Below are 23,406 nucleotides of genomic sequence, written 5' to 3'. Positions count from 1 at the left end.
TACCACACATTTTCACTGCCCTAAAATTTCTTTGTTGCTTAATCTATTCATCCACCACCAACCCTTTGTAACCACTGATCTTTTTATTGTCTCTGTAGTTCTTCCTTTTCCAGAATGTCATATAGTTGGAATCTCACAGTATGGAGCCTTTTCAGATTGGTTTCATTCATTTAGCGTTCCTCCATGTCTTTTCATGGCTTAATAACTCATTTCTTTTAGCATTGAATGACATTCCGATGTACGACAGTTTATTTATCCATTCACCCACTGAAAGATATTTTTGTTGCTTCCAAGTTTGGGCAATTATGAGTAAAGCTGCTATAAAAATCCATGTGCAGGTTTTTGTGTGGATGTAAGTTTTCAACTCCTTTGAGTAAATACCAAGGATTGTAATTGCTGGATCATATGGTAAGAGTATGTTTAGCTTTGTGAGAAACCACTAAAGTGTCTTCCACATTGGCTGTACCTTTTGCATTCCCAATGAGAGTTCCAGTTGTTCCACATACTCTCCAGCATTTGGTGTTGTCAGTGTTCTGGATTTTGGCCTTTCTAATAGGTGGATAGTAGTATCTTTTTGTTTTTATTTACATTTCCCTGATAACATATGATGTGGAGCATCTTTTCATATGCCTATTTGCTATCAGTATATCTTCTTTGGTGGGGTGTCTGTTGAGATCTTTGACCCATTTTTAAATTAGGTTGTTTGTTTTCTTATTGTTGAGTTTTCAGTTCTTTGTATATTTTGGATAACAGTCCTTTATCAGATGTGTCCTTTGCAAATAATTTCTCCCAGTCTGTGGCTTGTCTTCTCATTTTCTTGACATTGTCTTTTGCAGAGCAGACATTTTAAATTCTAATGAAGTCCAGCTTATCAATTATTATTTTCATGGATCATGCTTTTGGTGTTTTATCTAAAAAGTTATCATCATACCCAAGGTCATCTGGGTTTTCTCCTATGTTATCTTCTAGGAGTTTTATAGTTTTGTGTTTTACATTTGGATCTGTGATCCATTTTGACCTAATTTTTGTGAAGGGTATAAGGTCTGTGTCTAGATTTTTTTTTTTACCTGTGAATGCCCAATTGTTCCGGCACTATTTATTGAAAAAACACAAACTATCATTTTCAGTGGAAGTCATCGCCTGGTCTGTTGGCTGTACCATACTTAAATAATACTAAAATATATATTTAGAAATGGAGGGTCTAGGGACCTCCCTGGCAGTCCAGTGATTAAGACTGTGCTCCCAATGCAGGGGGTTCGATCCCTGGTCGGGAAACTAAGATCCTGCATGCTGAACGGTGAGGCCAAAAACAAAACAAAAACAAAAACCAGAGGGTCTGATTTTCATTTAGCTGGAATGGGATGCCACTTCTGTTAGCAGCAATGCCTCTGCTGCCCAGTGTCCGCCTTTGCTGGCTTGGTCAGCCCCCAGGCCTGCCCCTAAATCTTGGGGGCTTAGAATGCAACCTGTCCCCAGCGAGGGAGTGGTGACTCAGAGCTGGATGATGGGCAGCTCCTCCCGAGGCATGCCCAGAGCCATGGGCATCCCCAGAAACCACCTGTAACCACACTCTCATTGGCCCGAGAAGAATTTCAGGTTCTCCCTTCCCACCTCTGCTTCTGTTTTCTCTTTTATCTGGTTTCTCTGATCTCTGTTCTCTGGTGCCATATGTGTATTCTCCCGCTCTACCTAATCATCTACCCAGCTTTAAAAAATTTATGGAAGGCCCTCATTAGCATTTTAAAGTTATTTTTCATATAGGTTCTGCACATTCCTTATTAGGTTTATCCTTAGTTTTGTTTTGACTTTTTTTTTTTTTTTTTTTTTTTTTTTTGCGGAACGCGGGCCTCTCACTGCTGTGGCCTCTCCCGTTGCGGAGCACAGGCTCCGGATGCGCAGGCTCAGCGGCCATGGCTCACCGGCCCAGTCGCTCTGTGGCATGTGGGATCTTCCCGGACCGGGGCACGAACCCGCATCCCTTTCATCGGCAGGCGGACTCTCAACCACTGTGCCTCCAGGGAAGCCCCTGTTTTGACTTTTTTTGATGGCTCCTTTTAAAATGGGATTTTTTCTTTCATTATATTTTCAATTAGTTATGTGTATATAACAAGCTATATTTTCACATATAAATTTTTATAGCTAGCCACCTTATTGAATTTTCCTATTTTTTTTTTTAAAAGAAGATGTTGGGGGTAGGAGTTTATTAATTAATTTATTTTTTTGCTGTGTTGGGTCTTCGTCTCTGTGCGAGGGCTTTCTCTAGTTGTGGCAAGCGGGGGCCACTCTTCATCGCAGTGCGCGGGCCTCTCACTATCGCGGCCTCTCTTGTTGCGGAGCACAGGCTCCAGACGCGCAGGCTCAGCAGTTGTGGCTCACGGGCCTAGTTGCTCCGCGGCGTGTGGGATCCTCCCAGCCCAGGGCTCAAACCCGTGTCCTCTGCATTGGCAGGCAGATTCTCAACCACTGTGCCACCAGGGAAGCCCCCTTTCCTATTGATTTTAATAGTTCTTTCTTTGTTGTTGTTTTTTTACTTGATTCTCTTTGGTATTCCAGGTGTAGATTCAAAGTAGGTGCAAATAATGATAATTTTTCTTATTTATGTTTATGACTCTCATAGCACTGTTACGTTATAGTGGTGAGAGCGGGCGTTCTTCTCCTGTTTGCTTGGCTTTTCTATTTGGTTTCTCATGAGGATTCTGCCTCTCCGATTCCCATTTATGATCTGGGATACTGAACCTGAGTTCTGACCTAGCGCTCTGGGCTCTCCCTGGTTGGGAGTCAGAGGTGTTAGGGGCTCCGAAGTTTCTCAGGGCTTGGAATCCAAAAGGCTGATGGACCACTTAATCTTCTCCACGTCTCCAACACGTATCCCTGTCCCCCTCCCAACTTCTTTTTAGAACTTCCTCCAGCTTGACTCGTATTTCAGGAGCTTAGCAAGTAACCTTAGGGGAAAGGAACCACAAAAAAGAAATAGTAACCAAACTAGCATTAATTCAATGAATTGTGTAATTAGGGGAACATATTAAGGATGTATTTCTAAGTATTTTTGCCCTTAAATTTTTTTTTTAACCACTCAGCCACTTTTTGGGTGCCAGTGACAGAAATCAAAATCAAATCAGCTTAAATAAAAAGAGAATTTCTTGATTCCTATAAACAAGCTGCAGGGAGGACAGGTTGCTCATTCCTGCCTCCTTCAAGGACTGATTTACCCCTAAAGCTGGTGTAGGCAGCTTTGGAGATATTGTCTTTAACATAATAACAACCATCTATGGAGCTCTTAGTAAGTCCAGGCACTATTCTAAGCACGTGACATACATTCTCATTTAATCCTCAGCACAACCCTATGAGGTGGGTGTGGTTACCCCCATTTTACAGATGAGGAAATTGAGCTTTGGTGAAAGACCTGCACAAGCTCACAGAGCCAGGAAAGAGGTGGGCCTGGGATTTGGAGTCATTCCTACTGAAGAGCTTGGGCTCTTCAAGTCTGTATACTCTCTTCTCTCTCCTCTCGAGAGCAGAGAAAAAGGTGAGCTCTTCCCACGAACTCCAGGGGGAAACAGTCCTGGGCTTGGGCTCTGATTGGCCTTGCTGGGTCATTTGCCTATCCCTGGGCCAATCACTGATGTCAAAAGGACCAGTTACGAGAATTAGTCCAGCCTGAGTCACATGCCCATTCCAGGGCTACAGAGATCCAAATGGGGAAGGAGCTGTTGCCCAGAGAAGGTGGGGGAGGGCTTCCCTGGTGGCGCAGTGGTTGAGAGTCCGCCTGCCGATGCAGGGAACACGGGTTCGTGCCCCGGTCCGGGAAGATCCCGCGTGCCGCGGAGCAGCTGGGCCCGTGAGCCATGGCCACTGAGCCTGTGCGTCCGGAGCCTGCGCTCTGCAACGGGAGAGACCACAGCAGTGAGAGGCCCGCGTACCGCAAAAAACAAAACAAAAAAAACAAAACAAGAAGGTGGGGGAGTCCTGCTTTGGGCAGACAAAATAATACATGTTCTCTCCAGCTCCCAAACCCAAACCCTCCTCTCCAGGTAGGCCATCGATCTTGTTGCTCTGGGAAGAAGCCTGGCACAATCCTGCCTCTGCATCTTTGTGCATGCCATTCTTTCTCTCTGAAATGCCCTTTTTGCCTAAGTCCTAGGTACCATGTCTCTTCTTTCTATGTGTAGGACCTTTCTTTAGATAGCATCAAGCTTCCTCCCTTCCTGCTGATTTTGGGGAGTAGCTCTGTAGACTTCTTCAGCTGTTTGACAAATGAGAAGGTGGTTCTATTTTCTTGGGGAGAGAGAAAAGCTTCCTTCATTCACTCTTCTAAGATCTTGCTCACCTCTTCGAACTTCCCAGCTGATGGAACTTAGTTGGGAATCAAAGCAGTTCAAGGTGTCTGTGCCAAGATATTAGCATATATACTGCCTCAGGCAAAGACACCACTGGAGTGCTCCATCTGTTTTGCCAAGTTCTCTTATGTAAGTGACAGCTGAGGGTATCTTTTAAGGAATGTAGTGTTTGTGAATGATGTGTATTAATAGAAGACCAATGAGACACACCAGCATGCAGAACACACTTTATGGGAGCAGGTTTTTTGCTGGAGGGTTATTTGGAGGTTTAAGGATGTGTAGGAAGAATGGCAATCAGGGTGGGGTGGTGGGTTAGGATGATGACAGAGGGATATTTTCATTTGTGAAGCACTGTTGGCAGGTGAGACTCCTCCGGGATGCCTGTCTTGGGGCAGGGTGGACTCAAGATTCTGGCAAGACAACCTTGAGGGGTTTGCTGGGCCCACTCCCCCCTCTTCTCCCATCAGGTGAGAGACCACCCCATGTCTGACCCACTTGTGGCTCTGTGTATTATCTCTAAGCTTGGGAGCAGTCATGCTCATGTGGTCAGTGTGGTGATTGTAAAACATGGCTCCAAACTTCTTTGGCACTCTTCCTATCAAGGGGTGGGGTCTGTGTCCCTTCCTGTTGATTCTGGACAGATTGTGACCACCTTGGCCAATAGAATATGATGGGAGGGCTGGAAAAGCCCATGAGTCTTCCACCTGGTCCTCTCACAATGCTCTCTCTCCAGAGACCCCCTCTTGGGAAGCCTCTTCCCACCACATTGTGAGAAACCTAACCCACATGGAGAGGCCACGTGTAGACAGATGTTCTGGCTGATCCACCAGCCATCCCAGCCCAGGTGCCAGACATGCGCCTGCAGAAACCAACTTGAAAGCCCCAGATAATCAGGAAGCAGAAAAAAGCCATCGCTACTGTGTCTGAATTCCTGACACAGAATCTGTGACCAAAAGAAACTGGTGGTTATTTTATGCCATGCAGTCCTGGCTGTTTATTATAAAACAAAGATAACTGGAATAGTCAGAGTCTCTTGGTATAAAAGTACACCTGAGGGCCCCAGGACCCTCTTCAGCTCTGGTGCCAGAGAGTGATGTGTGTTCTGTGCAGAGGGGGGTTCTTTGCAAATACTACAATCCCAGGCTGTCTGGTATTATTTTATAAGCCTTCTAGTCTGTAAAAAAAATGATGCCATCTTGCCCAGGAGTATTTTCCTAGCTTGGAGTCTGCTTTGACATCTGGGCACTCTGCCCTACTCTATCAGCCTTGATGAAAAATTCCAATAGAACTTTTTCTTCTACAGCTATATTTAGTTTCCAAGAAGCAAGATCCAGGGGTTATCCCCATGGTTTGCCAACTTATATGGAAGATTTGATCTCAGTACGTTTCCTTCTCCTGTCATATTATTCATCTCCTGATTACTGAATATGAAACTGGGTTTAGATCGTTGAAGCTTCCAGGAGTTCTATTAGTCAATCAACAAACAGTAATAGAGAGACTGCTTGTGGAAGAAATAAAGAACTATGTGACTTAATATACACTCTCAAGAGCTGGTAATTGATTTGGGGAAATAAGACACATAGATGGAAAGTAAAATAGGCCAAAGATTATAATATTTCAAGCATTTAAATAGTGTGTTTATCTTTGAGAATGGGTAGCAAGTACTTCTCACCTTTTTTGAGTCTGATGGGACCCAGGAACCCCCTTTTTTTTTAACATCTTTATTGGAGTATAATTGCTTTACAATGGTGTGTTAGTTTCTGCTTTATAACAAAGTGAATCAGCTATATATATACATATATCCTCATATCCCCCCACTCTTGCGTCTCCCTCCCATCCTCCCTATCCCACCCCTGTAGGTGGTCACAAAGCACTCAGCTGATCTCCCTGTGCTATGCAGCTGCTTCCCACTAGCTATCTATTTTACATTTGGTAGTGTATATATATATGTACATGCCACTCTCTCACTTCGACTCAGCTTACCCTTCCCCCTCCCCGTGTCTTCAAGTCCATTCTCTACGTCTGCATCTTTATTCCTGTCCTGCCCCTAGTTTCTTCAGAACCATTTTTTTTTAGATTCCATATATATGCGTTAGCATACGGTATTTGTTTTTCTCTTTCTGACTTACTTCACTCTGTATGACAGATGCTAGGTCCATCCACCTCACTACAAATAACTCAATTTCGTTTCTTTTTATGGCTGAGTAATATTCCATTGTATATATGTGCCACATCTTCTTTGTCCATTCATCTGTTGATGGACACTTAGTTGCTTCCATGTCCTGGCTATTGTAAATAGAGCTGCAATGAACATTTTGGTACATGACTCTTTTTGAATTATGGTTTTCTCAGGGTATATGCCCAGTAGTGGGATTGCTGGATCGTATGGTAGTTCTATTTTTAGTTTTTTAAGGAACCTCCATACTGTTCTCCATAGTGGCTGTATCAATTTACATTTGCGCCAACAGTGCAAGAGGGAGGAACCCCTTTTATAATACATAAAATTACAAAAGAAACCAAACACTAAAAACCAAAACCAAAACCAAAACAAATCTGTGAATGTAGTAACAGCTAATCTTCTGTATTACCCATTAAATAAGATCTAACAGCAGTCTTATAACCACCATAATTTTGAAGTAACAATGAGTATAAACAACATACTGGAACCTGGGAAATACCTGTGACAACTGTAATATGTTACAAAACGTCTGTGATTTCTATTGGTGACAAAAATCACAGGTACTGCTAGTACATCTGCACGGGGGATCAGGGGCATTCCTACATTTATAGTTGAGGGAGATGCTAAATTTTTTTTTTAAAGCTATTGCTTTTTTCATTTTATTTATTTATTTATTTATTTATTTATTTATGGCTGTGTTGGGTCTTTGTTGCTGCACGCGGGCTTTCTCTAGTTGTGGAGAGCAGGGACTACTCTTCGTTGCGGTGTGTGGGCTTCTCATTGCGGTGGCTTCTCTTGTTGTGGAGCACAGGGTCTAGGCACATGGGCTTTAGTAGTTGTGGCACACGGGCTCAGTAGTTGTGGCTTGCGGGCTGTAGAGCACAGGCTCAGTAGTTGTGGCACACGGGCTTAGTTGCTTTGCAGCATGTGGGCTCTTCCCGGACTAGGGATCGAACCCGTGTCCCCTGCATTGACAGGCGGATTCTTAACCACTGCACCACCAGAAAGTCCCGAGATGCTAAATTTTAATTAGAGGTTAGTGCAGGCAAAAAGGGTACATGGTCTTTGGCAAATTTAAAAACAATAACAAGATGGAAGTCAATCTTGCTTTTATTATCACCATGCACCATCAATTTAAAATAATATCAGTGACAAAAACATCCCTGCAGGGGCCGAAGATTCCCACTGCCCTGCCCTCCTCAACACCAGGATGCCACTGAGTAAGCGTGTAATTTTTCCTATCCAAGTTCACAAACCCCTAAATTCTACCCACAGACCCCCATGCCAGTCTCAGACTCAGGTTATAAACTCCTGTTGTGTGTTGTGTCCTGGTTTAGGGTAGGGGATTTGGAATCAGATAGGGCTGGGCTTGAGTCTGCTGTGCTACTGATTAGTTATGTGACTTTGAGAAAACTGCTTAACCTCTTAGAGGATGTTTTTCTTCTCTGGAAAATGGGATATAATAATGGTGCTTTTCCCATCATTGTTGGGTGGATTCACAGAGATCAAAATGTGGGTGATATGGTTTGTATTGATACACTGTTGGTGGGAATGTAAGTTGATGCAGTCATTGTGGAAAAGAAGATGGAGATTTCTCACAAAATTAAAAATAGAACTACCATATGACCCAGCAATTCCAGTTCTGGGTATATATCTGAAAAAAACCCCCACAAAAACACAAAAAATACTAATTTGAAAAGATACACCCACCCCAATATTCATAGCAGGATTGCTTACAATAGTCAAGATATTGTAAGCAACCTAAGTGCCCATCAACAGATGAATAGATAAAGAAGATGTGGTGCATATATACAATAGACTACTACACAGCCATGAAAAAGAATGGAATTTTGCCATTTGCAGCAACTTGGGTGGACTTAGAGGGTATCATGCTGAGTGAAATAAATCAGACAGAGAAAGACAAATATATATCGCTTACATGTGGAATCTAAAAAATACAACAAACTAGTGAATGTAAAAAAAAGAAACAGATTCACAGATACAGAGAACAAGCTAGTGGTTACCAGTGTGGAGAGGGGAGGGGGAGGGGTAAGGTAAGGATAGGGGATTAAGGTGTACAGACTATTAGGTATAAAATAAGCTACAGGGATATATTGTACAACACGGGGGAAATAGCCTATATTTTATAATAACTATAAATTGAGTGTAACCTTTAAAAATTGTGAGTCACTATATTGTCCTTCTGTAAGTCATATAATATTAAACATCAACTATACTTCAATAAAAAAACAAAAGTGGGTGATGTGGTGAATACTGCACCTGGCCAGTGAGGGAGCTCCATCAATGGTGGTGGAGCTGGTGGTCGTAGTAACGGTTGCTCTTCTCAATTGCTCTGGGAGAAAGGTACTGATGTCCTGCTTCACCAGGTGAGAAAACCGGGTCTTTACATCTGCTGAAGGGGCTCTGATGGAGCAGGAGATGCCTGCTGCCCAGCTGTCACCCACCTGCCAAGGACGGTTGGCCTTTCTGATTGGCTTTCCCCCTCTACCATCAGCATCCTCCTGTCCATAGTGGGAGCTGGGTCACAGTCTCCAGCTACTAGACCTGCTGAGGCTGCAACCAACCTGGGATGAGGTGGATTCTCCTGGACCCACTGGTATGTAGTACTAGGTTCCGCAGCCCATTGGGAAGGCTGCACTGACGTTGCAAAGCCCAAGTCCCTTCTTACATGAAGACTCTTGACCTTGGGGATCACTCCCCTGTTAGAACTTTTGAAATCCTCCTGGTCTGGGCCACTCATCTGATACTTGATGTACATGTGGCTGTGGTTGTTTGTCTTATTCCAGCCACTCTCCTCAGTTAGATCATAAATGGATGGAGGGCAGAGCATGGCAAGATAATTCCTCTGGATGGAGAGAACTTTTAATCTTCCTCTTCCTTCTCCAGCTGATAGCCTGATACTTAATAAGTGCCTATTGGATGAATAGACAAATCAGTGGGGGAAGGGACTAGCCACAGGATCATGGGGCACTTCTCAGAGCAGCCAGCTTTGGGCTTTGCTGCTGCCAGCCCAGATCTGCCTGTGTTGTGGTCTATCACAGTGCCTTTTCAAGTTCACACCGTGTGTTTGCATCATCGGGTCCTCTGCTGGGGAGGGTGACAGGCCGGATTGATCACGCCAGAAAGTCAAACAGCCAGTCAGGTGTGGTGTCTTCAGAAGGGTGGTTTTTCCACTTCACCTGGAGTGCACCTGGAGCTAAAACCCCCGATGCACTGGCCCCATACCCAGATATTCAGATCTTCTAAGTGGTCTGGGATGGAGTCCCCAAAGTTCCCACGGACCCTGGCTGAGAACCACTGCCCAACACTAACATGGAGGGGGTCCAGGCAGCTTGGGGGCTTTCGTGGGTCTGAGCATGGAATCCCCACCTGCAAGCTGTGTGATCCTGGGTAAGTGAGGTAACCTCTTTGAGCCTCAGTTCCTTCATCTGTAAAATGGGGTCATGATAGTACCCAGCATCTAGGGAGGTCAAGAGGGTCGAATGAGACCATGCATGCAATGTTCTTAGCATGTCTTAAGTGCTCAATAAATGGTCACTGTCATTACTATTATTGATTATTATTTTACTGACATGTATGAATGAAGGAGGGTTTGGGCCAGAAAGACGGCGCTGCCTTGACTCGCTCTTGTGCTGTTTTTTTGCATAAATCTGGATCCAAAAACCCAGCACACATGTACAGCCTTGTGCTGTGCTGTGCTTGGGGCCAGTTGGTGTGGCTGTCCCAGACCCTCTGTCACAGCAGGCCACATGTCATTTATTATCCAGGCAGGAGGAATGTAAAGGAAGAGACTTCTGCACTTAAAAACACTTTTACTTTATTAAGAGCCTCTCTAATGTAAAAAACGCTCACACAGTCACTTTCCACGGCAGCTGCATTACCATTATTTTCAATGCTCTGAGGACAAAATGAGATTAGGTGTGAGGAAGGGGCGAGGTAGGGTGAGCATTCAAGGGCTGGATTTAAATCCAATTCTGCAGGTTGAGCCCGTATTAATGCAATATTACAGGATTTGAAGGCAAGGGCCTCTGTGGCTTAATCCAAGGTTTCTCCAAAAACTGGGTCATTGGCAATGTCACTGCTGCTTTTATTCTAACTTTATCAAAGGGATACTCAGAGAGAGCATGTTAATTCTTAATTCCTACAATTTCTTGCCTTTAAGCATCAAATGGACACTTCTGCCAGGTAACCTTTCGTGATCACAGCAGACCTGAAATAGAAATGTTTTAACCCTTTCTGATGATTAGACAAGGCACAAAAACACACCTCCCTGGTACCACTCCAACAGATTAATTTCAAACAGGAGAGCTCAGAGATCAAAGAAGGACACACATTTAATTACCTCACTGCAGCCGCACAATTTGCTCAGCCTGCCGGGAGGCCCCAGGAGCCGGAGCGAGAAGCAGCGCACGCGTTCACAGAGCACATATTTATCAAAGTGTTATGGGCTGGGCACTGGGAATGTTCAGTAATTGAGAACTCAGTCCCTTCCAGAGGGAGTTCAGGGTTGAGTATGGGAAAAAGTGTAATAAAAGATACAACTGTAACCAGGGCCTTAAGAGTGCAGGGCAGATACTCTTCCCAGGCTGGCCTAAGAGCCATTATTAACTTCTTTCTCCTTTTCCTCATCTACTCTATAGATTGGGGGAGTTACAGTGTCATTTCCTACCCTCCACTGCAACTAGAAATGGTTGGCGATGCACTGTGGGGGCATGAACTGTTAAGTAGAAGTCTGCCGGTGGGTTTCAGGAAAACTTTTATTTTCCTGACAAAAGAGGAGAAGAAGCTGGAAAGCAAAAATGATTTACCTGGAAAGAATATATGATGCCTGAACGTGTGGCACCCATCTCGCCACCATGAGGTAATGAGCCTAAGACAAAGGCTACTGTCGAGCTGTTGTCTGGATATTGTGAGACCTTTCAAACAGCTGGCAGCTGCCTTCCTTGAGACTTCTTGTTATGTGAGAAAAATAAATCCCTAAGCTGCTGTAAGTCAGCTTTCTACTCCCCGCAGCAGAGTGTCATCCTGATGGACAGAGAAAAGCACAGATGAAGTGTCAGGGGCCTGTCGAGGTGGGAGAGGTGAGTTGGCACAGGACGGGGTCAGGAAAGGCTCCATGGAGGGGGTGGTGGTGGCATTTGAATTGGGACTTAAAAGGCTTTAGCGTTCAATGTGTAGAGATGGGAGAGAAAACTATAGTGTGAGCGGAGGCGGAAGCTGGGAAAAGTGGTAAAATAGTGCTGACTGTTTCTGCAAGTTGTAGAAACCAAACCCAAACTAGATTGAACAATGAAGGATGATTGTTTACTTGTGTGATTGGAAAGCCCAAGAGCTGCTTGCTGCAGGCCCGTCTGGATCCAGGAACATAAATTACGTGGGCAGGAGTCTGTCTTGTCTTTCTAGCTCTTTCTCTCTTTGGCTTTGCTCTTAGAGAACTGTCTTTGAGTAGCAGACAAGATGACTGGCAGCAGGTTAGACTCACATTCTCTCAGCTTAGAAACCTCTGGAGAAAGAGAAGTTTGAACTCTTACCGTTCATATATCAGGCTGGCCTTGCTTGGCTCATTTCTTTCTTTTTTTTTTTTTTTACATCTTTTGGAGTATAATTGCTTTACAATGGTGTGTTAGTTTCTGCTTTATAACAAAGTGAATCAGTTATACATATACATATATCCCCTTATCTCTTCCCTCTTGCGTCTCCCTCCCTCCCACCCTTCCTATCCGACCCAGGTGGTCACAAAGCACCGAGCTGATCTCCCTGTGCTATGTGGCTGCTTCCCACTAGCCATCTATTTTACGTTTGGTAGTGTATATATGTGTATATATGTCCATGCCACTCTCTCGCTTTGTCACAGCTTACCCTTCCCCCTCCCTGTATCTTCAAGTCCATTCTCTAGTAGGTCTGTGTCTTTATTCCTGTCTTACCCCTAGGTTCTTCATGACATTTTTTTCCCTTAAATTCCATATATATGTGTTAGCATACGGTATTTGTTTTTCTCTTTCTGACTTACTTCACTCTGTATGACAGACTCTAGGTCCATCCACCTCATTACAAATAGCTCAGTTTCGTTTCTTTTTATGGCTGAGTAATATTCCATTGGCTCATTTCTGACGGATGCAGCACAAACAAGGAATCTGAAAGGAGGGATGTCTCTGAAAGGGCAGCCTCAGCAGGGGCCCCACCTGCGATGTCCCGCCAGGTGTGACAGCCCCAAGGGGACCACAAGGAGTGAGGAAGGGATGAGTTCCCCAAGGAACCAGAAGATGGCGGGTAGGCAAAACCCACAGTGACTGTAATCCTCCATGAGCTGTTTGCTCGGCTGCAACTAGATCGGGGAGCACTTGTCTCAGGGTCACCTGATCCTCCTTGACTGAAATTGTGAAGAATATGAGCTCAGGAAGGCAGGGCTTGCTGCGTTGTGCGGTCAGCAGCTCTCCAGGAGACACTACAAGGTTTCTCACGAGGCCAGCCTCTTCGGACATCTCTTCCATACTTATTACTTTCTTTCTCCTTCACCGGCCCTCCAGTTGGACGCATGACTATTTTCTTACTGTTAAGGACACATCTCTCTCTCTCATTCTCTCTCACATTGAAGCAAAGAAAGGTACAGGAGGTTTGGGAGAAACAGCAAATCCCAGGCTGCTTACATTATCTCTGGAGTGAAACAGAACCAAACGTGGCTTGGGAAGCGTAGCATCCAGCATCCCACATCACCCTGCTCCCTTTTCACGCTGGATGGAGGCCCTTGTCATGACTCATCTCCCAGGAGCCTTAAGGAATCCTACCCCTGGGGGCCTCTCCTCTGGAATTGCTGGTAGCTCCTCCCCCGACAAAGGCATCAACAGCAGAAACCACTGCTCTCGGACCAGCTGGAAACCTTTCAGGGCAGAGACTCTCCGGCTTAGGTCATTAGGCAAAGAATGGAGCTTTGTGCAGTGCAGGAGAAAAACCTAATTTGGATGCTCTCTTTCTTTGTTTCTGTTCAGCTCCGGAACCCCCCTACCTACTCCCACTGCAGTCCTCGGCCATTAAACTAGTCTAGAAACCAGTCTTCTTCCTGCATTCATTCCACAGCTATTTACTGAGCTCTCATTATGTCCCAGACATTCTTCTTGGTTCCCTTCCTTTGCGGAACAAAGACTCCCCCACTACTTTTGAACACTAAATACAGGAGGCACCCTCTACCTCTGCTATGGAGCGACAGTTTTGAATTTAGTGCCCATCTTCCCCCCTCTTCCTACCTCTGAATCCTATCCTTCCTTCTCCCCTTAGTCTTGTTCTTTTTTTCTCCATGACCTCTGGCTCCCCACTGGCCTTTGGAAAAATTCCATTTTTTGTGATTCTTTTCTTTTTTAAAAAAAAATTTATTTATTTATTTGGCTGTGCTGGGTCTTAGTTGCTGCATGTGGGATCTAGTTCCCTGACCAGGGATCAAACCCGGGTCCCCTGCACTGAAAGGTGGATTCATTATCACTGGACCACCAGGGAAGTCCCTTTTCTTCTCTTTTTAGTATCTACAAATCTCTTACACCTGCTGTAGTTTGCCGCCTTATACACCTCCTGGCTCTTAGAGAAATACTTCTACTTGGAGGCAGCAAATGGGGTGGAATGAACAGGCAATTCAGATGAAAGTGCTGGCACCGTCACTCATTATTGCGACCTTGGGCCAGTGACTTAAGCTCTCTGAGTCTGTTTCTTCATCTGGACAGTGGGTATGATATTAATACCTACCCATAGGTCTTTGATGGGGATTAAGTGAAATGATTCGTGGGAAAGTACAATGCAGGCATTTCGTGTTCGTGGACTGTGCGGAAGGTAAGTGGAGCCCTGACTGTGGCAAAGGGATGTTCACACGCACACTGGGAACCGTCTTGCACGTCCAGCTTCAAGATTTGGGAAAGCTCTTCCTTTACAGCGCTTCGCATCCTGGCCCCAGAGCAAGATGTTAGAAGCTGACTGAGACGTTTTCTAGATGAACGAACTGCCCCCAGACATTCAGGGTTTTATGTTTCAGAAAGTCTGAACAGGCTGGAATTTTAATCTCCCTTCTGCCACTCCTAGTCTCATTTTGGAAATGGACTTAAAGTCACCTTTTTGAGATGCTTAATTTTTAACCCCCCTAGCGATTAGGAGTGTCCATTTGCTTCTGTTTATAACATGGGCTCCTGACTCGGCTTCTCCCGCAGCTTGGACTCACCCAAAGACCCCGGGGCTCACTTGTGTCATCTTGGTTCTCTGGCCTTTTGTTTTGTGCATCACGTCTCTTGGTTTCTGATTTAGACTGGGCGTCTCTCAGATGCCTTGGCTACTGACTGTCCATCCTGTGATTCTCATCCTGCCTTTCCTTCCACAAGCCCATCAGTTGTTACCTAGTCTTTTAGGTGGTCTAAGCCTTTTCTGGAACTTTCTGGTGGAAAGGCTGTCATATACCTATTCCTTCCTTGACCTTAAGCAGTACTGCTCTCCTTTCACTTTGAACCTGTGAATTCCAACTGAATTCTTTATGCTCCAGTGAGACTTTATTTACCTGTGCATAGGATACATTCTTTACTTTCTCCCAAAATATATACTATATACACGGTATATCATTTGATTATATTTCATATAATGTATAATATTTCATGTACTATATTATATATAATATATATAACATTACAAGTTTCCTGTGAGTCTAACACATTGGTTTTAGGGCTACATACCTGGAAGGCTGAAAAAAAGAGGTAAAATAATGGGTCATGCTACCCCCTAGTGGCAGACATGGAAGCACACATCTCAGCAAAGGTGAAAGTTTTATTTTCTCTTCTTATCAAAAGTAAAAATCCAGAGACCACACAGATGAGCATTTCCCTTATGTTATAGATTTAAGTGTATTTCTGCTGCAACCTGTATTTACTGATACGAAGATTTCTTTTTGGAGCTCTGTGATTTTAGCCTTCTATTTAGGGATAATAGACTATTATTGCATGGCCAAAAGGTATATATTTTCTTATGGATGCACAATACTGTAAACTATATTTATATGAATGAAATAATGTTTTCCCATACAGTTGATGTATTTTGTCTTCTTTTCAAAAAAAAACCTTTCTGTACAATTGAGATGTCTCACACCCCTGGGCATTTCCCATGCTGACAGATCAGATCAGGTCTTCTACTGGCTCTGGTGCACAAACTGCCAAAGGCTGCTGGGAAGTCAAGGACCCTGAGCATCTGACTCCAGGTCGTCTTCTACTGGAGTCCAGCGGGTAGTTGGGCAGCCCTGATTGGGTTCTCAGCTGCTGCTCAAGCTTCCTTTGGTCCCTTTTTGTTGATTCCTCTGAGTATCTCCACCTGTTACCTACGCCCCCCCCTCCCCGGGGCCCAGGCCCAGGACCTTGGCAATAGACATAAATGATCCTCCAGCTGCAAACCTGATATGCAGAGCCCCGATGGCTGTCCAGGGCCTCGGCCATACTGAAAATATTTAACACTCACAACACACCAGAGCAGGGGAGGGCAGACTTCCTGAAAAGGGCCAGAAAATAAATATTTTAGACATGTGGCCCATTCTGTCTCTGTCACAACTCTTCAGCTCTGCTGTTATTGGATCAAAGCAGCCCCATGCAATACAGACATGAATGGGTGTGACCCTGTCCCAGTAAAACTTCCTGAACTCACAAATTTAAATTTCATCTAATTTTCATGTGTCATGAAATATAATTTCCCTTTTGATTTTTTCCAACCATTTAATAATGTGAAACTCATTCTTAGCTTGCTAATGTTATAAAAACAGGCTACAAGCTGGAATTGGCCCATGGGCCTTGGTTTGCTGACCCCAGCGTCAGAGTGAGTATTCCATCACCCCTTTCTAGCTGATGGCAATTTTTCTGACAACCACAAACAGCTGGATTCAGGACTCTATTCTATTCAGTTTCACGATAAAACACAGTTCAGAAGTAGTTAAAGTTTTTGTCAATTCCAAACAGACACATATTTATTTAGGTGTTTGGTACTGCTTGGCTGAGCCAGCCTTTTTTTTTTTTTTTTGCCATACGCGGGCCTCTCACCGCTGTGGCCCCTCCCGCTGAGGAGCACAGGCTCCGAAAGCACAGGCCCAGCGGCCATGGCCCAGGGGCCATGGCCCAGGGGCCCAGCCGCTCTGCGGCACGCGGGATCCTCCCTGACCAGGGCACAAACCCGCGTCCCCCCGCATCGGCAGGCGGACTCTCAACCACTGCACCACCGGGGAAGCCCTGAGCCAGCCTTTTATTTCCTCAAAATAATTTGTTGATCCACTGAAAATTCTCTTTGAAAAGCAGCCTCATAGATGTTTTATAATAGTCTAATATAGAACCTTTTTTTCTTCTTTTTTTAAAATTATTATTATTTTTTTTATTTTACAGAATTTACTACAAAACACCATAAAAACTGCCTTCACTTAAGCTCTCTCTCCCCGTATCCGGCGAGCCAACTGGATGTCTTTGGGCGTGATGGTGACTTTCTTAGCGTGGATGGCACACAGATTAGTATCTTCAAATAAAGCCACCAGGTACGCTTCACTAGCCTCCTGAAGCAAACCAATGGCGGCACTCTGGAACCTCAAGTCGGTGTTGAAATCCTGGGCGATCTCCCTCACCAACCTCTGGAAAGGCAGCTTCCCGATCAGAAGCTCGGTGGATTTCTGGTAACGACGGATTTCTCGAAGCGCAACGGTCCCGGGTCTGTAGCGATGAGGTTTTTTCACCCCGCCGGTAGAGGGGGCGCTTTTCCTGGCCGCTTTAGTGGCCAGCTGTTTGCGGGGCGCTTTGCCACCCGTGGACTTACAAGCAGTCTGCTTGGTTCGGGCCATTTTCTTTCACCCAATGCCTAAGTATTACGCCGCTTCTCCGACAGCCGCGCCGCTCCCGCTGCCCAACGAAGAGCCGCAGTCGCCGAACTAACCGAAGAAGCTCCTCCGACTAACGAAGAAACCACTCTGGGTTCCAGGCGCCCCCTATACCTCCGTTTTTATACCCACGCTTCACGCTGCGTCTCTGCGTCATAGTACCCTAATTTGCATACACCAACGACTTTTTCTTTTCTTTCTTTATTTATTTTTTATTTTATTTTTACTTTATTTTTATTAGTTTCTGCTTTATAACAAAGTGAATCAGTCATACATATACATATGCTCCCACATCCCTTCCCTCATGCATCTCCCTCCCTCCCACCCTCCCCATCCCACCCCTCCAGGCGGTCACAAAGCACCGAGTTGATCTCCCTGTGCTCTGCGGCTGCTTCCCACTATCTATCTACCTTACGTTTGGTAGTGTATATATGTCCATGCCTCTCTTTCGTTTTGTCACAGCTTACCCTTCCCCCTCCCCATATCCTCAAGTCCATTCTCAAGTAGGTCTGTGTCTTTATTCCTGTTTTACCCCTAGGTTCTTCATGACATTAAAAAAAAAATTCCATATATATGTATTAGCATACGGTATTTGTCTTTCTCTTTCTGACTTACTTCACTCTGTATGACAGACTCTAGGTCTATCCACCTCATTACAAATAGCTCAGTTTCTTTTTATGGCTGAGTAATATTCCATTGTATATATGTGCCACATCTTCTTTATCCATTCATCCGATGATGGACACTTAGGTTGTTTCCAGCTCCGGGCTATTGTGAATAGAGCTGCAATGAACACTTTGGTACATGTCTCTTTTTGAATTATGGTTTTCTTAGGGTATATGCCTAGTAGTGGGATTGCTGGGTCATATGGTAGTTCTATTTGTAGTTTTTTAAGGAACCTCCATACTGTTCTCCATAGTGGCTGTACCAATTCACATTCCCACCAGCAGTGCAAGAGTGTTCCCTTTTCTCCACACCCTCTCCAGCATTTATTGTTTCTAGATTTCTTGATGATGGCCATTCTGACTGGTGTGAGATGATATCTCATTGTAGTTTTGATTTGCATTTCTCTAATGATTAATGATGTTGAGCATTCTTTCATGTGTTTGTTGGCAGTCTGTATATCTTCTTTGGAGAAATGCCTATTTAAGTCTTCTGCCCATTTTTGGATTGGGTTGTTTGTTTTTTTGCTATTGAGCTGCATGAGTTGTTTATAAATTTTGGAGATTAATCCTTTGTCAGTTGCTTCATTTGCAAATATTTTCTCCCATTCTGAGGGTTGTCTTTTGGTCTTGTTTATGGTTTCCTTTGCTGTGCAAAAGCTTTGAAGTTTCATTAGGTCCCATTTGTTTATCTTTGTTTTTATTTCCATTTCTCTAGGAGGTGGGTCAAAAAGGATCTTGCTGTGATTTATGTCATAGAGTGTTCTGCCTATGTTTTCCTCTGAGAGTTTGATAGTTTCTGGCCTTACATTTAGGTCTTTAATCCATTTTGAGCTTATTTTTGTGTATGGTGTTAGGGAATGATCTAATCTCATACTTTTACATGTCCCTGTCCAGTTTTCCCAGCACCACTTATTGAAGAGGCTGTCCTTTCTCCACTGTACATTCCTGCCTCCTTTATCAAAGATAACTTGACCATATGTGCGTGGGTTTATCTCTGGGCTTTCTATCCTGTTCCATTGATCTATCTTTCTGTTTTTGTGCCAGTACCACACTGTCTTGATTACTGTAGCTTTGTAGTATAGTCTGAAGTCAGGGAGCCTGATTCCTCCAGCTCCGTTTTTCGTTCTCAAGATTGCTTTGGCTATTCGGGGTCTTTTGTTTTTCCAAACAAATTTTGAAATTTTTTGTTCTAGTTCTGTGAAAAATGCCAGTGGTAGTTTGATAGAGATTGCATTGAATCTGTAGATTGTTTTGGGTAGTAGAGTCATTTTCACAATATTGATTCTTCCAATCCAGGAGCATGGTATATCTCTCCATCTATTTGTATCATCTTTAATTTCTTTCATCAGTGTCTTATAATTTTCTGCATACAGGTCTTTTGTCTCCTTAGGTAGGTTTATTCCTAGGTATTTTATTCTTTTTGTTGCAATGGTAAATGGGAGTGTTTTCTTGATTTCATTTTCAGATTTTTCATCATTAGTGTACAGGAATGCCAGAGATTTCTGTGCATTAATTTTGTATCTTGCTACTTTACCAAATTCATTGATTAGCTCTAGTAGTTTTCTGGTAGCATCTTTAGGATTCTCTATGTATAGTATCATGTCATCTGCAAACAGTGACAGCTTTACTTCTTCTTTTCCAATTTGGATTCCTTTTATTTCCTTTTCTTCTCTGATTGCTGTGGCTAAAACTTCCAAAACTATGTTGAATAACAGTGGTGAGAGTGGGCAACCTTGTCTTGTTCCTGATCTTAGTGGAAATGGTTTCAGTTTTTCACCATTGAGGACAATGTTGGCTGTGGGTTTGTCATATATGGCCTTTATTATGTTGAGGAAAGTTCCCTCTATGCCTACTTTCTGCAGGGTTTTTATCATAAATGGGTGTTGAATTTTGTCGAAAGCTTTCTCTGCATCTATTGAGATGATCATATGGTTTTTCTCCTTCAACTTGTTAATATGGTGTATCACATTGATTGATTTGTGTATATTGAAGAATCCTTGCATTCCTGGAATAAACCCCACTTGATCATGGTGTATGATCCTTTTAATGTGCTGTTGGATTCTGTTTGCTAGTATTTTGTTGAGGATTTTTGCATCTATGTTCATCAGTGATATTGGCCTGTAGTTTTCTTTCTTTGTGACATCCTTGTCTGGTTTTGGTATCAAGGTGATGGTGGCCTCATAGAATGAGTTTGGGAGTGTTCCTTCCTCTGAAATTGTTTGGAAGAGTTTGAGAAGGATGGGTGTTAGCTCTTCTCTAAATGTTTGATAGAATTCGCCTGTGAAGCCATCTGGTCCTGGGCTTTTGTTTGTTGGAAGATTTTTAATCACAGTTTCAATTTTAGTGCTTGTGATTGGTCTATTCATATTTTCTATTTCTTCCTGATTCAGTCTTGGCAGGTTGTGCATTTCTAAGAATTTGTCCATTTCTTCCAGGTTGTCCATTTTATTGGCATAGAGTTGCTTGTAGTAATCTGTCATGATCTTTTGTATTTCTGCAGTGTCAGTTGTTACTTCTCCTTTTTCATTTCTAATTCTATTGATTTCAGTCTTCTCCCTTTTTTTCTTATGAGTCTGGCTAATGGTTTGTCTATTTTGTTTATCTTCTCAAAGAACCAACTTTTAGTTTTATTGATCTTTGCTATCGTTTCCTTCATTTCTTTTTCATTTATTTCTGATCTGATCTTTATGATTTCTTTCCTTCTGCTAGCTTTGGGGGTTTTTTGTTCTTCTTTCTCTAATTGCTTTAGGTGCAGGGTCAGGTTGTTTGCTCGAGATGTTTCCTGTTTCTTAAGGTGGGATTGAGTTGCTATAAACTTCCCACTTAGAACTGCTTTTGCTGCGTCCCATAGGTTTTGGGTCGTCGTGTCTCCATTGTCATTTGTTTCTAGGTATTTTTTTAGTTCCTCTTTGATTTCTTCAGTGATCACTTCGTTATTGAGTAGTGTATTGTTTAGCCTCCATGTGTTTGTATTTTTTACAGATCTTTTCATGTAATTGATGTCTAGTCTCATAGCATTGTGGTCGGAAAAGATACTTGATACAATTTCAATTTTCTTAAATTTACCAAGGCTTGATTTGTGACCCAAGATATGATCTATCCTGGAGAATGTTCCATGAGCACTTGAGAAAAATGTGTATTCTGTTGTTTTTGGATGGAATGTCGTATAAATATCAATTAAGTCCATCTTGTTTAATGTATCATTTAAAGCTTGTGTTTCCTTATTTATTTTCATTTTGGATGATCTGTCCATTGGTGAAAGTGGGGTGTTAAAGTCCCCTACTATGATTGTGTTACTATCGATTTCCCCTTTTATGGCTGTTAGTATTTGCCTTATGTATTGAGGTGCTCCTATGTTGGGTGCATAAATATTTACAATTGTTATATCTTCTTGTTGGATCGATCCCTTGATCATTATGTAGTGTCCTTCTTTGTCTCTTCTAATAGTCTTTATTTTAAAGTCTATTTTGTCTGATATAAGAATTGCTACTCCAGCTTTCTTTTGGTTTCCATTTGCATGGTATATCTTTTTCCATCCCCTTACTTTCAATTTGTATGTGTCTCTAGGTCTGAAGTGGGTCTCTTGTAGACAGCATATATATGGGTCTTGTTTTTGTATCCATTCAGCCAATCTGTGTCTTTTGGTGGGAGCATTTAGTCCATTTACATTTAAGGTAATTATTGATATGTATGTTCCTATTCCCATTTCCTTAATTGCTTTGGGTTTGTTATTGTAGGTATATTCCTTCTGTTGTGTTTCTTGCCTAGAGAAGTTCCTTTAGCATTTGTTGTAAAGCTGGTTTGGTGGTGCTGAACTCTCTCAGCTTTTGCTTGTCTGTAAACGTTTTAATTTCTCCATCAAATCTGAATGAGATCCTTGCTGGGTAGAGTAATCTTCGTTGCAGGTTTCTCTCCTTCATCACTTTAATTATGTCCTGCCACTCCCCTCTGGCTTGTAGAGTTTCTGCTGAGAGATCAGCTGTTAACCTGATGGGGATCCCCTTGTGTGTTATTTGTTGTTTTTCCCTTGCTGCTTTTAATATGATTTCTTTGTGTTTAATTTTTGACAGTTTGATTAATATGTGTCTTGGCGTATTTCTCCTTGGATTTATTCTGTATGGGACTCTCTGTGCCTCCTGGACTTGATTAACTATTTCCTTTCCCATATTAGGGACGTTTTCAACTATAATCTCTTCAAATATTTTCTCAGTCCCTTTCTTTTTCTCTTCTTCTTCTGGAACCCCTATAATTCGAATGTTGGTGTGTTTAATGTTGTCCCAGAGGTCTCTGAGACTGTCCTCTGTTCTTTTCATTCTTTTTTCTTTATTTTTCTCTGCATCAGTTATTTCCACTATTTTATCTTCCACCTCACTTATCCATTCTTCTGCCTCAGTTATTCTGCTATTGATCCCATCTAGAGTATTTTTCATTTCATTTATTGTGTTTTTAATCGATGCTTGATTCATCTTTAGTTCTTCTAGGTCCTTGTTAACTGTTTCTTGCATTTTGTCTATTCTATTTCCAAGATTTTGGATCTTGGAAATAGAATCTTGGATCATCTTTACTATCATTATTCTGAATTCTTTTTCAGGTAGACTGCCTATTACCTCTTCATTTGTTAGGTCTGGTAGGTTTTTATCTTGCTCCTTCACCTGCTGTGTGTTTTTCTGTCTTCTCATTTTGCTTATGTTACTGTGTTTGGGGTCTCCTTTTTGCATGCTGCAGATTCGTAGTTCCTGTTGTTTTTGGTGTCTCTCCCCGGTGGCTAAGGTTGTTTCAGTAGGTTGTGTAGGCTTCCTGTTGGAGGGGACTAGTGCCTGTGTTCTGGTGGGTGAGGCTCGATCTTGTCTTTCTGGTGGACAGGTCCACGTCTGGTGGTGTGTTTTGGGGTGCCTGTGGCCTTATTATGTTTTTAGGCAGCCTCTCTGTTAATGGGTGGTGTTGTGTTCCTGCCTTGCTAGTTGCTTGGCATAGGGTGACCAGCACTGTAGTTTGCTGGTCGTTGACTGAAGCTGGGTGCTGGTGTTGAGATGGAGATCTCTGGGAGATTTTCGCTGCTTGATATTATGTGGAGCTGGGAGGTCTCTTGTGGACCCGTGTCCTGAAGTTGGTTCTCCCACTTCAGAGGCACAGCACTGACTCCTGGCTGCAGCACCAAGATCCTTCCATCTACCCGGCTCAGAATAAAAGGGAGAAAAAGTAGAAAGAAAGAATTAGTAGAAGAAAGAAAGAGAGAGAGAAAGAAAGGAAGAAGGAAAGAAAGGAAGGAAGGAAGGAAGGAAGAGAGAAAGGAGGGAGGGAGGGAGGGAGCAAGGATGGAAAGAAAGAAAGAAAGAAAGAAAG

At 43.2% G+C, this 23,406-nt stretch overlaps 1 protein-coding gene across 1 annotated transcript; it reads right to left on the bottom strand.

The window, feature by feature from the left end:
- Nucleotides 1-16,951: 16,951 nt before the first annotated feature.
- LOC307057374 (histone H3.3A-like) lies at nt 16,952-17,362 on the bottom strand (the record flags this gene model as incomplete). Its single annotated transcript, XM_079710571.1, has 1 exon — nt 16,952-17,362. The coding sequence occupies one exon, from the start codon at nt 17,360-17,362 to the stop codon at nt 16,952-16,954; it is 411 nt and encodes a 136-aa protein (XP_079566697.1).
- Between the last annotated feature and the right edge of the window lie 6,044 nt (nt 17,363-23,406).

This window comes from Hyperoodon ampullatus (genome assembly GCF_949752795.1).
Source record: "Hyperoodon ampullatus genome assembly, chromosome: 8".
NCBI lineage: Eukaryota > Metazoa > Chordata > Mammalia > Artiodactyla > Ziphiidae > Hyperoodon > Hyperoodon ampullatus.
Note: the sequence above shows the minus strand (reverse complement) of the source record. Positions and strands in the feature narration are given on the sequence as shown.